Source organism: Lepidochelys kempii, chromosome 6 (assembly GCF_965140285.1).
Source record: "Lepidochelys kempii isolate rLepKem1 chromosome 6, rLepKem1.hap1, whole genome shotgun sequence".
NCBI lineage: Eukaryota > Metazoa > Chordata > Testudines > Cheloniidae > Lepidochelys > Lepidochelys kempii.
Genome location: NC_136385.1, coordinates 45,053,328 through 45,068,965, shown reverse-complemented (window position 1 = coordinate 45,068,965; position 15,638 = coordinate 45,053,328). Strand labels below are relative to the sequence as shown.

Sequence of the window (15,638 nt, the reverse complement as noted above, 5' to 3'; positions counted from 1 at the left end):
TTTGGATGAAAGAATAAGAAGGCATTCAGGATGCGGGTGGTTCAGAAAGACTGCAGATAGAAATAAAGAAATCCAGTTAGCACTTTTCCTGTGGAGAATGGAAAGACTGGGAGCATAAAATAGCACCTAACCGCACAGAAGACTAGTTACTTGCCATTCAGTTATTGAAGTTTACTATTGGTAAAAAGCTTGAACTATTAATAGCCCAGGAAAGCCAGAGGTAGGGACCATGGTTCCAGTCCAGAAACATGTTCCTTACGGAATGCTCTGATAAACTCACTTCAACGGGTTCTAAATACATTGGTATGTCTAGCTGGATGACTTGTGTGTAGATGTGTGAAGCTACTAACATTTTGTTGTTCTGTACTTTCTTCTAGTTCAGTTCTAAATATAAATTTAAGATTAGCGTTATCACATTACCCTGATAATATGTGCGGTCGCCATATTTTTCTCAACATACTTGCTTTGTGGGTTTCTTTCAGGGTGATCTTAAGCATTCCATGCAAAATGTAAGCAAAATACATTAAAATTAATAAAATCTATATTGCTCAATAAAAATATGAAGACCTCATTGATGGAATAATTAATCACCTAGGAACCTTTCCAAAACTGGTAGAAATGGCCTTATGTGTATTTTTGAACTTCTGAGGTAGTGAAAGCAAAGAGCACTAAGTTTGCATTTTATAGCTAAAACCAACATACTTAATGCAGACATGAAGCAGTATCAGCATAGAGTTCCCCGGCACATATAGTATATTACACAATGAGAATTTGGAAGATATACAAATGAAATATTTTATTCAAATAAACTGTTATTCATGATCCTAGCTGTATTGGAATCCAAAGTTCACAAATTAAAATTTGCTTTCAAGAGCACTGTTTTCACATGTAAGGTGATAATTATTAGGGATTCTCTACACAGGGACAAGTAAATTAAAATAAACTGAATTAAGACCACTTTAATTTTGAATGAGGGTGTTCATACAGGGGTTTAATGCTATTTATCTAATCTACTTCAAATTCATATCTTGAGTTAATTTGGATGAACTTTCCTAGATGTCCCCATATAGACAAGTCCTTAAATTGAACCACTTAGTTCCACTCAGGTATTGATATAGCGTCATTACCATAGCATCCAAGATGATTACAATGACACTAAACCTCAACACTATTTTCATTCTGAATTATGCAGATCATGTTTTCTATTTTCTTTATCATGCTTTGGCATGCTAAAGCTAGTATGAACAGCATGGTATTGTGGCATCTAAGTGCATTTTTGCAAATCAGACAGAAGTCAAGATTTTAGGAGAGTCCATTTGTATTGTTAGGTTTGCTTCTGGTACTTGACTTCTCATGACAGACACTATATGAAGAAAATTAAAAATAGAAGACAACAGATTTCATTTTAAGTTTCCAAGAGGTTTTAAAATATAATTTCTTTTACATGATTAAAAATATGACAATTTTATTAAATGAAACACTGTTGGATCCACCTTTTCCAAAAAATAAGTGAAATTTTTCAAAACAAATGATTTTGTCCATACTTCATATGTTAGTCGCATCTATCATCATGGACTCATGGGAAATCCCAGTGCCACACAAATCAATAGCAGAACCCTCACTGATGTCAATAGGCCATCCCAATAGGTCAGGGTCACTCCCTTGTTTAATTTTAAGTTTGCAGAGACCTAGCATAATGGGGTCATCATGATCACGACTGGGGTCCCTGGGCGCTAGTGAAATTTAAATATTAAATAATTATTAGCACACAAAGCTAACCTGATTAAATACATATGACAAAATGTCCAGCACAAACTAGAGTTATTAAAACACTACCAGTAAAACCAGTATTAATTCAGATGGTCTCTAGGTTAGAAGAGGCAGCCACAGAAGAAGCTCATTTTTTCTAAATTTTAAATTCACAGAACATTACTACTCTTTGTTTACAGTTAAAAAAACTTTATTCAGAACAATTAACATAATTCACCTATTTACAATAAAATTAGAGTTTTGAAAACTATAAAACATCAAAATATAGAGCTGTTTTTTAAGTTGTTCAAGCAATTAGGTTAAACAACAGATTTCAAATTGTCAAATTAAAAGTCTGAGCTCAAAATATTACGGCTACCATTTAAAAAAAATTCTAGTAAACTCTTTTCCTGTCTTCTGGTACCCTGTTGGTGCTATCATCCTACATCATCACATTAATATTTTAGAACAAATTGACATTCCAATGCCTAAAGCATGAATATGTTAACATAAGGGGCTGTTTCATTTATTTGTAAATGAAAAATGAAAGTTTAATAGTAGAAAATTTCAGTGAAAAGCATAAAAGCAATAAACTGAATGTTCTAATTATTTAAACATTTGATGTATCATAATAAAGACTGGGAATTTGTAAGTGATGTTAAAAAGGGATTTCTTAAAAAAGCTGACACTACCGGTTCCTGAAGAGTTTGACTACTGCAAGGCAGTAATTTATTATTATGCTTGAAAGGGTTATGGAAACAGCATCATGAAATAAGTGGACATCACAATCGTCATCCCCAAGCCCAATGACTCGTTTCTATTCTCTTGCTAAAACACAGTAGTAAAAGTCTGTATATGTTTATGGGAAGCCAGAATGGGCATCCATTAAAAAGTTTTGTAAAATTTAAATTTCAAAGATATATTTCAATGAAATTCTCCTTGGAAAGGTAAGTGGTCATTCTAGAATTGTGCATTACAGTGGCAGACATGGGCTGATGAGTCTCAGACAAGAAATACTGCAGCAGGGAAAAATCAAAGTCCATCCTTTACTTGAATGCTTCCAGTCCTGCCTGAAATGATGAGCATCACATCTAAATCTTACTTTTTCTTAGAAAGACGAATTAAAAGATTTGTTGATGTCCTTGATTTCAGACCCAATGTTACATTGTCTTCAGAAAGACTTCCAACAAGGTTTCTCTGCATATTTGGTTCTTGTTTCCGGCTTCTTGTTCCAATTCCTAATGAAGAAATAGATGTCATTTTAAAAAACAACAACCCTCTTTCAAAAAGTATGAGCGTTGTTTCTTTATTTTGTTTCATGTTGGGGGCAACCTTGTGAGATAGTGTGTGGATTCTACAGCTTTTTCTACATTTATCAGCGTCTAGCTTTCATTATTAAAAAAAAAAAAAAAAAAAAAAGCCAGCTCTCCTAGGTGAGAAGATAATTTGCTCTGCTAAATTTGTAGTGGAAGATACAGAAACATGACCAGTAAAGGAGGTATCGGACTCCACTTAACGTTGTGCCTTATTGAAAGAAACTATATAATGTATACATAATATGTAGATATATATTTGACACTTTATTCTCTAGTATGCCTAATATCCTATTCAAATTTGTATGTAGACAAATTTACCTAACTCAATTTGAAAAAAAACCAACAGAACTTACTGTTAGCTATTGAGCACCACCTCATTCTTTCCCCGGAAGCATGCCTTTTTGGAAACAAAACTGCTACTATCGTAAGAGCAGAACTCTTTCTTCTTGACCTCAGTGACATAGTATTTAAGCACATGACATATCTGAAGTATGTGTTACTAAATGCCTGAAAGGCAGGAAAACTAACTTGTGTTTATCCCTTTTCTTTTAAAAAAATCTTTTCGGTATGTCTAATATTTTGCAGTATTAAACTAGGTACTCAAATACATGATTCCTTAACAATTCAGTTATAGAAATTGATGTTGGTATCCCTTATTTCCTAACACTTGGTAGAAATAAGTAACATGGAGATAGCACTGTACACAGAAGTACAGAAGCCTGTCTACTATAAACTTTCAAAAAAGCTACACTATTCTATTGCAACTATACTATTGCTAGATTTTGTCTGTGGGAAAGGGTATGCGACCAGAGCATGCCTTTAAGCTAAAGTCAGCAGAATGAAATGTAGAGTAGCCTTCAACCTACTCTAAAATTGTACAAGAGGATTATGCCACCATTGGGAATGACTAAGAATGGTAGAGGAGGGAAGGCATAGGTAGCTTTAAAATCATTTTTGCATCCTCCCCATTCCTGAGCCGTGCTGAATTCAGTTCTGACATAGTCCACAATCTAGCTCAGAGTTTTCCATATAATCTCTTCCCATACATAAAGTTACAGAAAGCATTCAGCTTTTGTTTTAGATTCTGTATGCACTGTTAAAGAAAGGGAAAATACATCTAAAATCCTGATGAAAGAGGATAGTAACACTGGTGTGAGGTTGCTTTCCACAAATAAAAATGAAACTGAAGTCCTGACAAAAATGTACAGCACTATGCAAGATATTATAGAATACATCGTATGGGATTAAGGTTAAGAGCTGTCCAGAGAGTAAATATTCCGTTTGACAACTTTTGAAATTTGTGGAAGGAAAAACAAATCCTTTGAACATTTTTTTTGAAACACAGTTATGTCAAAATGTGTAAGCGGCAAAGAGTCCTGTGACACAGTCAAAATGTCTGTGTTTGGATACAAAAAGTCTTCGGAAGCGACCAGAGTGTCTACCCTGGACCTCAAAAACGTTTTGTAGAAAACTTCATGAAAATAAATACATTTTGGCTTTGACAAAGCAACACATTTTAATAAAGAACATTTAGTCAAAAATGTTCTGATCAGCTTTAGTTATGGTTGCTCTATGTGGAAGTTTTCATAGAACAGGTGGGCTTCACAAGTTTTTGGAAAGATGAGAGTAAGGATACTTAGTAAAAATTCATTTGGAGATGAAGACCAAGAGTAAATAGGAGCTTAAAAGGTGTAAAATCAAGAGTGAGCTGAGGTGACAAAAGGACCAGTTAAGAGAGAAATCTGTGTGAAACACTGGCTGGGGAGAACGAGATTAGGGAAGATAATTTACTTTTACAATTATTAAGATGTCACAGTTTGACTTTTAAATCTTGCCTTCAGCAGCTGTTGTTTCAGGGCAAAAGGTTCAAGGGATATTTGCCAAGTGGGAAGGAGGACAGTTAGAATACATGAACCTGGATAGTTCTTTCTAATACAAAATAGACTTAGTTTTGGGTGTTTTAGTTTGAGGCAAATTTGCAACAGATTACTTGGGTTTAATCCTTGAGTAACACGCCCTTCAATGCGAGGAAACTAACAATAATATAAAATACATTAGCATCTACAATGGGCACTCCGAGCACACAGAGACTAAATGTTAATTTAGAACTAAGAAAGCCACACTTTTTTGGAAAATTGTGGGACAAATGCTCTTCATACATTTTTAATCAGTAATAGACTTTGTTATAACAGAGTTTTCTATATCTCAGACAGAAGTTTCTTGCAAGTCACTATTATAACCACGTTTTACAGAATGTTTTGGGAACACCACCTACAGCAGTGGTTCTCAAAGCCGATCCGCCACTTGTTCAGGGAAAGCCCCTGGTGCACCGGACCGATTTGTTTACCTGCCGCATCCACAGGTTCGGCCGATCGCGGCTCCCACTGGCCGCAGTTCGCTGCTTCAGGCCAATGGGGGCTGCGGGAAGGGTGGCCAGCATGTCCCTTGGCCTGCGCCACTTCCCGCAGCCCCCATTGGCCTGGACCGGCGAACCGCAGCCAGTGGCAGCTGTGATCGGCTGAATCTGCGGACATGGCAGGTAAAGAAACCGGTCCGGCGCACCAGGGGCTTTCCCTGAACAAATGGCGGACCGGCTTTGAGAACCACTGACCTACAGTATTGTAAACAATTGCTAGCGGCTAAAGAATCCTTAAATATTGCTTGCAAATTTCATCTTCTCAACTTCACTGCTGTGTTTTCCCAAACGGTATCAAAAATTTATCTCATAAATCTCTAGTTGGAAAAGTAATCAGTGCTGTGTTAAAAGATGAAGCAAGCATTCAAGAAAGGTTTGGCAAAGTGCTTAAGAGATTATTTTATTTCTCAATAAAAGCAGATCTGGAAATTCCATAGCAGGCACTTAAAGCTGATACTTGTCAATGGGACTGTGCCAGATCAAACCTGCTATCAGTGAAGAGTATGCTTTTAGAGTGATTAAAATCATTCAAGTACCTATAAAGATGATGTTTTTATCATTTACATTTGTTATAAACTTGGAATACTGGGACCACGTCTAATCAAGACCCAATAATTGACTAAACTTATTCCAAGTTGGGTGTTTGTTGTTTTTTGTGTTTGTTTTTTAAATGAGTGGACATACCATATTCAGCAAACAGCTTAGCTGACTGATCACAGCAGCAAACCATGAAAATGACAAATTGTAAATGTCAGAATTTAATCTTGGACCTCCTACACAACCAGCCATGGCCACAAATTCCAGTTTAATATCATAAGTTATAGTTTTGACACTTACCTGCTTTTTTGGGCACTCGTAAAGGTTTATGACTTAACAAGATATCCTGTCGAATACGCTTTGCAGACACAGTATTTTGCAGGCTACTTAACCCACTCTTTGGCACAGAACTTGAAAAAAAGGCAAATAAAAAATTTACTTTTAGTGAAGCAATGTTAAGCCCTCTCACTGTACCTTGGTATTTCAGGACATGCAGTCTGAAAACATATTAAACAGTAAAAAGAAAAGGAGTACTTGTGGCACCTTAGAGGCTAACCAATTTATTTGAGCATAAGCTTTCGTGAGCTACAGCTCACTTCATCGGATGCATACTGTGGAACCTGCAGAAGCCATTATATACACAGAGACCATGAAACAATACCTCCTCCCACCCCACTCTCCTGCTGGTAATAGCTTATCTAAAGTGATCACTCTCCTTACAATGTGTATGATAATGAAGTTGGGCCATTTCCAGCACAAATCCAGGTTTTCTCCCCGCCCCCACAAACCCACTCTCCTGTTGGTAATAGCTTATCTAAAGTGGGGAGAAACCTGGATTTGTGCTGGAAATGGCCCAACTCGATTATCATACACATTGTAAGGAGAGTGATCACTTTAGATAAGCTATTACCAGCTGGAGAGTGGGGTGGGTGGAGAGAAAACCTTTTGTAGTGGTAAACACCCATTTTTTCATGGTTTATATGTATAAAAAGATCTTCTGTACTTTCCACAGTATGCATCCGATGAAGTGTGCTGTAGCTCACGAAAGCTTATGCTCAAATAAATTGGTTATTCTCTAAGGTGCCACAAGTACTCCTTTTCTTTTTGCGAATACAGACTAACACTGCTGTTACTCTGAAACCTGTCATATTAAACAGTATCACCTAGTATTAGTGGGTCTTACTAAAAAAATGCAACAGAATAAACTCAATTTTCTTTCTGGTGGCTGTCTTCAGATTTCATTTCAAACAGTTTTCTTTTAAAGCTTTGTACTACAATCTTGTAGGAATGTATTAATTGTGAAAATAAAAACAAACAAGTACATCATTTCATGAAACAATGTAGTCCAAAATTCCATTGATATTTGGGAAGCAATGGATGCTAATTGGATGGTCATAATTAAGGACATAAGCGTACTAAACAGAAACCAGATGTCACATGAATAAAAAGGTCTCGAAATGGTCAAGCTGTGTATATTGCTTCAGTCAATTTTTTCATTACTACAATAATTCTCCCTCTCCCTCCATATAGTGGAGCTGGATGGATGGAGGGAGACAATCATTTCACAGCTAAGCTTTAAAGAAGGTGGTTGAAGCTGACAGTTTACTAAAAGAAAAAAAACTAGTATTTTATAGTATTTCAACTAATGGAATTAAAGCATGACAATGAACTACAATGAACATGAAGTTGTCAGTGGCATCACACTCCTACCACTATTGTCCCGCTCACCCTCCATGACCTGATTCTGTAAGACAACTTTGAAATCCAGATACAGTAATTTTTAAAATATAAACCACAGCTACATTTCTACATGTTTTCTTGTTTCTCTAACAGTATTTTATAGCACCATCCTTCATACTTTATAGAACTCTGGTTTAAAGGCTGTTTTATTAAAAAGCTTGTGTTCTACTCAAATACACAGCAAACAGGAAAACTGATTAAGGCTAGGATCTGCTTCCTGCTGGGGCCCCTTTATCTCTGAAGCCTGGCTCCTGAGAAGAGGATCCACTCAGTGGGGGCATGTGAGGAGCCTTTAGCAAGGGACCCTCCCCCCTTCCTCCCCATGTTACTAATGACTGGCTTCCAGTCACTGGCCTGGGAACCAGGGTTGCTGGTTACTATGTTTAGCAAGTGTGTGTGTGTGTGTGCGCGTGTGTGTTGGGGGAGGGATGGTTGAGATTTAGACATTGTATTTCGATGCTGGATTGCGAGGGATATATTTGGTGTAGGGAGGGCATGGGGCAGTGGGGGGGGGGGGGGGAGAGGAGGAAAATATAAGGAATGCTATCTCTCTTCCTTCTCCATAAACAAGAATGTGGTTCCCTTCTCTCTTCCCCACACAGTGTTAGATAAGAGAGGGTGAAATGTGTCTCATCTGGTTTTAGGAATGAGTGTGTTGCTTGTGGTCAGACAGCATGATTTTAGGGAGGAAAAGAAGAGAGTATTACTGAGAGAGCAAGTGCTGAGGTTTCCTCTAAAAGTTATCCTGGTTCGGAGAGCAGGAAAAAGTGTGTGGGAGAAGTGGGGGTGGGGATAGTGAAGCAGCTGTTTTGGGGGGGGGGGGGCGATTAGGCTGTATGACTTTAGTGGTTTAAATGGAAGACAGTGGAATGCTTCAATTTAGAAGAGTTTTTACTGTTACATAATATTTGCATCTAATCAGGCAAAAGAAAGTTTCAGAAACAAAAATGGTAATTATGTACGTTTCTAGGATTAACCTCTTAACCTTAGGAATTAGTGAGTGATTTTGCAGCAAACTTAACTGAGGCATTTCATGTACTCTGAGAAATTTAGTTATTTTTCCTTAGAATGCTGTGCACTGCTTTGACAAAATGCCACAGGAATCTGGATTGTTTAGCTCAACTCAATTATTTCAGAATATGTGGAAATACAAAAGATACCTCTCCCAGCCCAGAAAGCAACAACAGAACACTTCCTTTTAAATTTAAATTGATGTCAACTAAAGCATGAGCATGGAGCTTCTTCACTTCTTGGAATGAGTGAGTGTACTGAACTTCCAGGAAGAACAGACCTGTTTTAAAAAGGTCCCAGAACAGTGATGCAGCCTGTGCTGCATTTCTGCAGCCTGTGCCTTTGCTAAATTAGGAATAACTGAAGATTTGTTTTTTTTTTTAAAATGATAAACACTCATAAAATTAGGGTTGCATTTCTCACTCAAATGTGCTAATAATATTAAAAAAACCCAAACAACTACTTGAAACTTGATATCAGGATTCATGACTTCTCCAGAAGCATTTTATGGATAGAGCCTTCATTCAGACATTAAAAAATAACTTATGCTGGAATGCATTACTGACTGTATCAACCAGTGCCAATCTATAACAGCAACTTATTTAAAGGGATGCTATTTTTTTTGTTTTTAATTAAAAACAAATTTTTCTGCTAAAGGACCCTTGAATAGCATCTCCTGAAATTAAAAAAAAAAACCTCTTAAAAACTGGTGTGGTGTGAGAGGGATTTTTCTACTACCCTGATGTTCAGAAGCGATTTTTCACAGGCCACAGAGTAACTCCACAAAACATGAGGCCACCCTTTATCCTTCATGCCCTTCCCTTGCATAGAAGCCTGCTTGCTGCCCTTCCAGTTTCAGCTTTGCTGCTGCTATTACTAGTAAACATTCTCTTTCAGGATCTAAGTAGTGCAGTCCACGAAAGTGAAGTTATAATGGTTGAGATAGAAATTGTAATTGACCAACAAAACAGTGAAATTGACAACACACACAAAGGATGTCAAATGCATGAAAAACATTTCTTCTCTCTTTCAGTGTTGGTAATCTTCAGTGTTTTCTGTAACAGTAAGCACACTTTCAGATAGAAATTTGATTTTCAAATTGATGATGCAATTTCCCCTTCTAAATCAGAAGTCGTTTTCCCAAACACAGTGTAAGACAGTTATGGAAAATGCATTGTTAGTCTGTACTGATTCTACTAAAACTAAAAAACGGTTCATATAAAAAAAAACCCTTTTAAGAACCTTATTAACTTGGGAAGGTTAATACTTAAATCTGAATTGTCAAAGCCATTGTGGGTCAGAATAATTTCTCATATTTCTGGACACCAGTGACTTGATAAAAACTTCTTCACATGTGGGAATTGTGATGAAAATGAATTGTGATGAAAATGAGAGCAGTAGGTAAAAGCTCATTTGAATGGCAGTGGAACAGACACTGTTTTTAAAATTACCTTAATAACTTTCTTTTTCTCTCAGCAGCCGAAGTCATTGCCATATAAGATGGCTGCTCATGCATTGGACCAGGATTTTTATTCAGCAGTGATGGGAGACCAAGTCTGAAATTAAAATAAGATACTAATTTAAATTATGAAGACCCTATCCTGTGTCAAAACAGTTATTTTTCACTTTTAGCCAAGTAAGTGTTTTTCAACTGAAAAAAACAGTACTGGTAATAAAATGAATTTATTCCAATAAAAAGCAGAAATAGTTATAATGTCTTTTTTGAAAGGTAAGGACATCATAACTTTTCTTTTGAAAGCCAAAACATGGTACTATGATATTAGTAGTTAACATTTATATGGCAGTTTTCCTCAGAGGACTAAAAAGTGCTTTCGAAGGAGGATTAGTATTTCCCCATTTTACAGCTGGGAACACTTCTTAATTTCTCTGAATCTCAGTTTTTCTAATGCCACACAGAAGCAGTACTGGGAATAGTACCCAGTTTTCCTGACTCCCAGTGAGTGCCCTATACCTCATCCCTAGTATATTCGGTAGCAAAATACATCCAAAATGACCAGAAAATTTAACAACTTAATTTGCAGTTTGTTTTTAAGGTCTCATTAAAACAGGATAGGAGTTTCAAAAATGCTAAGTGTTGGCTTGACTCTCCTCCCACTGAAATCAATGGAAATTTTATTATTGACCTCAATGACCAATGCTGAGAACTTTTGAAAAAAAAATCACAGCATTAGTTATTTAAGTTTACTAGAAGAATAAAAAACAGTAAAACTAAAACAGATTAACTGCATAAAAAGAAGCAATATAAAACAAAGCATGTAGGAAAAGAGGAATAGGAAAAGAATGAGGAATTCTCCTCATGCACGGATGCACATAACTACCTTTGTAAAACACTGCTGTTGCTGCACAGGTGTGACTCCTTTTCAGATAGGTCAGCAGAAGGGTCATTTGTGTTACTTGTACCTTCATACAGAGTCACTGTTGAGTTCATGTCTATCTGTTCACACTGTGGTATCACGTTATATGTGAAGTCCATGTCACACTCTTCTTTCAAAGGGAAATGAATGTCTACATTACAATTGTTAACTTCGGGAAGACTTGCCACTTGTAATGGTTGCTTTATCACAGTCTGTGTACAAAAGATTGGCATAGATTTTCTGCAAACTTCTGGTGTATACACAATAGGACGAACCTCCTTGCTGAGGGAATCCTCCAGGCAACTAAGACTAGACTGTTCAGAAGCTTTAGGACTTTGCGCTGTTGCTGGAGAGTTCATGAGTTTCCGCCTTGTTCTTTTTTGTGGAGGGACTGCACATTGGCTTACACGTTGCACATTTTTCTTGACTTCTTCTGAAGGCACTCCTGAAGGAGTACCTGATAAATACAATGAAGACTAGTTAGCAGTTTACTGAAACTCTGTTCATTAGAGCACTGCTTCCCCCTCACCCACAATTCAAACTAGTGTAGCTGGGGTTTCATTTATTTTCCCTTCTTTCCTCCCTCCTCTGCCAAACAAAGTAAACTTCTATGCAAGAAAAAGCTATTAGAAATAATTTCTGTTAAATGAACACATTTGTATTTAAAGGAAAGAATACAATTATTTCTATTATGGTAATTACCTGTATTGCAGAATTTGGTGCTGCACTCACACATGTACAGAGATCTCTGTCCTAAAGAGCTTACAATCTAATTTGAAACAACACACTCCAGATGAGTGTGACAAAAAAATAGAAAGAAGACAGTGACTAGGGAATGGCGCATAAATATAACGCAAGTAAGCTCTGATGATTACACAGGTTAGCTATTGTACAACTTAGTTGTTCCTGAAGGTTTTAAGTCATAAGTTATTATTTTTCCTTAAAAAAAGAGCACCTGGCCCCAACTGCCCTCACAATGTAGCCATTGTTAATTTGGCTGACTTCTAGTAAGTATTGCACACTGTGGGGCAGGTGTGATCATGAGGTGGAAGGAGAGAGGATTGTTATAAGTGGAGGGAGTAGAGGAGGAGACAAGAATAGGGAAGAAACCTTGGAGCTAATAAGAAAAGAGAAGAAGAGTAGGAAGGTTACATTGGATCTTGTCACTCTTCTAAAAACAACCCCATTTCTAATAAAAGTGAAACAATTAAAAAAAATTAAATGTTTTCTGAAAATCTTTAAAATGTCAAAGGAAGCAGGAAAGTAGATATACACAATCACACCCAACAGAGAATACTCTGTTTACCCCTCAGTAAGTGGAATGACTAAAGTATTATGGCTTGATTTAAAACAAACAAACGCACAAAAACAACTGAGGGGAGAAAGGAAGGAAGATCCTATTATTGCTGAAGTTTTTAGCAAAGGAGAATCAGTGTAAGATATATATCATTGTTTAAATAGCTGGGTTAGTGGTGACCCTAGTCAATGGGTAGTTTATAATATAAGTGAAACAATTCCCATGTTACAAATTGAAGCTAGCAGCGGCCAGTCATAAAAATGAAAGGTTCCTATATTTTACTTTCATTTTAACTTTTAAACTGATGAAGTAAACTCTGATACGCTTACAATTACACCTACTATGGGCTGGCTTGACTTCCGTTTGCAGTCCCAGAATCATACTTTACCTCTACTTTGCTTGCTTAATTCTTATGATCAAGTAAGTAGTGAGTAGATTGCTCAGGAAATAATCTGAAATGTTAAACTGCAGTACTCACTGAGGACAGATGAAAAAACTTTTGACTGAGAAAAAATTCAATGCAATTTTAGAAGTGAATTTTGAGCTTATCAATCTGAAATGTTCCTTAACTTTAGTTTTCTCCTAGAGACATTACCCTAGAGCTTTTAACAGCTTGAAAAACATGTGAAGGATGGAAAGTTGATTTAAAAAATATAGGTAATATAATAACTTTCATTTTTGCAACAAAATTACAGTATATACAAACAACAAGACCAGACAGCACATAGTTTATAATTTGCTAATTTTAGTTTGTAACTAAAGCTTAACTACCACCTTTTCTGTGCAGTAAAGGGGAGGGCAGTGATGAAATGTTAATAGAGAAACAATAATAGAATCATAGAATATTAGGGTTGGAAGAGATGTCAGGAGGTCATCTAGTCCAAGCCCCTGCTCAAAGCAGGACCAACACCAACACAAACTAAATCATCCCAGCCAGGGCTTTGTTAAGCTGGGCCTTAAAAACCTCTAAGGATGGAGATTCCACCACCGCCCTTGGTAACCCATTCCAGTGCTTCACCATCCTCCTAGTGAAATAGTGTTTCCTAATATCCAACCTAGACCTCCTCCACCGCAACTTGAGACTACTGCTTCTTGTTCTGTCATCTGCCACCACTAAGAACAGCCTAGTTCCATCCTCTTTGGAACCCTCCTTCAGGTAATTGAAGGCTGCTATCAAATCCCCCCTCACTCTTCTCTTCTGCAGACTAAATAAGTTCAGTTCCCTCAGTCTCTCCTTGTAAGTCATGTGTCCCAGCCCCCTAATAATTTTCGTTGCCCTCTTCTGGACTCTCTCCAATTTGTCCACATCATTTCTGTAGTAGGGGGCCCAAAACTGGACACAATACTCCAGATGTGGCCTCACTAGCCCCGAACAGAGGGGAATAATTACTTCCCTTGATCTACTGGCAATGCTCCTACTAATGCAGCCCAATATGCCATTAACCTTCTTGGCAACAAGGGTATATACCTCTAGAAACCCTTCTCGTTACCCTTCACATCCCTTGCTAGCTGCAATTCCAGTTGTGGTTTGGCCTTCCTGCTACAGCCCAATATGCCATTGACCTTCTTAGCAACAAGGGTACATATCCAGCTTCTGGTCCACTGTAATCCCCAGGTCCTTTTCTGCAGAACTGCTGCTTAGCCAGTTGGTCCCCAGCCTGTAGTGGTGCATGGGATTCTTCCTTCCTAAGTGCAGGACTCTGCACTTGTCCTTGTTGAACCTCATCAGATTTCTTTTGGCCCAATCCTCTAATTTGTCTAGGTCACTCTGGACCTATCCCTAACCTCCAGCGTATCTACCGCTCCCCCCAGTTTAGTGTCATCTGCAAACTTGCTGAGGGTGCAATTCATCCCATCATCCAGATCATTAATAAAGATGTTGAAAAAACCGGCCCCAGGACCGACTCCTAGGGCACTCCACTTGATACCGGCTGCCAACTAGATAACGAGCGGTTGATCACTACCTGTTGAGCCTGACAATCTAGTCAGCTTTCTATCCACCTTATAGTCCATTCATCCAATTCATACTTCTTTAACTTGTTGGCAAAAATACTGTGGGAGACCATATGAAAAGCTTTGCTAAAGTCAAGATATATCACATCCACCGCTTTTCCCCAGAGCCAGTTATCTCATCATAGAAGGCAATCAGGTTGGTCAGGCATGACTTGCCCTTGATGACTCCATGTTGACTGTTTCTGATCACCTTCCTCTCCTCCAAGTGGTTCAAAATGGATTCCTTGAGGACCTGCTCCATGATTTTGCTGAGGGCTGAAGTGAGGCTGACTGGTCTGAAGTTCCCCTGTTTCTCTTTCTTCCCTTTTTAAAATATGGGCACGATATTTCCTTTTTTCCAATCGTCTGGGACCTCCCCCAACTGCCACGAATTTTCAAAGATAATGGCCAATGGCTCTGCAATCACATCAGCCAACTCCCTCAACACCCTTGGATGCACTAGATCTGGACCCATGGACTTGTGCATGTCCAGCTTTTCTAAATAGTCCTTAACCCGTTCTTTCACCACTGAGGACTGCTCACCTCCTCCCCATACTGTGTTGCCCAGTGCAGCAGTCTGGGAGCTGACCTTGTCTGTGAAGACCGAGGCAAAAAAAGCACTGAGTACTTCAGCTTTTTTCCACATCATCTGTCACTATGTTGCTTCCCCCATTAGTAAGGGGTCCCACACTTTCCCTGACCTTCTTCTTGTTGCTAACATACCTGTAGAAACCCTTCTTGTTACCCTTCATATCCTTTGCTAGCTGCAACTTTAATTGTGCCTTGACCTTCCTGATTACATCCCTGCATGCTCTAGCAATATTTTTATACTCCTTCCTAGTCATCTGTCCAAATTTCCACTTCTTGTAAGTGTCCTTTTTGAGTTTAAGCTCACCGAAGATTTCACTGTTAAGCCAAGCTGGTCGCCTGCCATATTTGCTATTCTTTCTGCACATCAGAATGGTTTGGTTCCTGCGCCCTCAATAAGGCTTCTTTAAAATACAGCCAGCTCTCCTGGACTCCTTGCCCCCTCATATTAGCCTCACAGGGGATGCTGCCCATCAGTTCCCTAAGGAAGTCGAAGTCTGCTTTTCTGAAGTCCAGGGTCCGTATTTTGCTACTCTCCTTCCTTCTTTTTGTCAGGATCCTGAACTCAACCGTCTTATGTTCACTGCTGCCTAGGTTGCGACCCACTTCTACTTCCG

At 38.1% G+C, this 15,638-nt stretch overlaps 1 protein-coding gene across 1 annotated transcript in view; it reads right to left on the bottom strand.

Moving 5' to 3' along the window:
* Nucleotides 1–2,156: 2,156 nt before the first annotated feature.
* Nucleotides 2,157–15,638, bottom strand: part of KIF18A (kinesin family member 18A) — a 108,027-nt gene continuing 94,545 nt past the window's right edge. Inside the window, exons 13-16 of the mRNA XM_073350650.1 lie at nt 11,109–11,601; nt 10,221–10,325; nt 6,319–6,428; nt 2,157–2,987 (exon numbers count right to left, since the gene is read on the bottom strand). Coding sequence (XP_073206751.1) covers nt 2,848–2,987; nt 6,319–6,428; nt 10,221–10,325; nt 11,109–11,601 — 848 coding nt within the window. The 3' untranslated portion in view covers nt 2,157–2,847. The remainder of the gene's footprint in view (nt 2,988–6,318; nt 6,429–10,220; nt 10,326–11,108; nt 11,602–15,638) is intronic.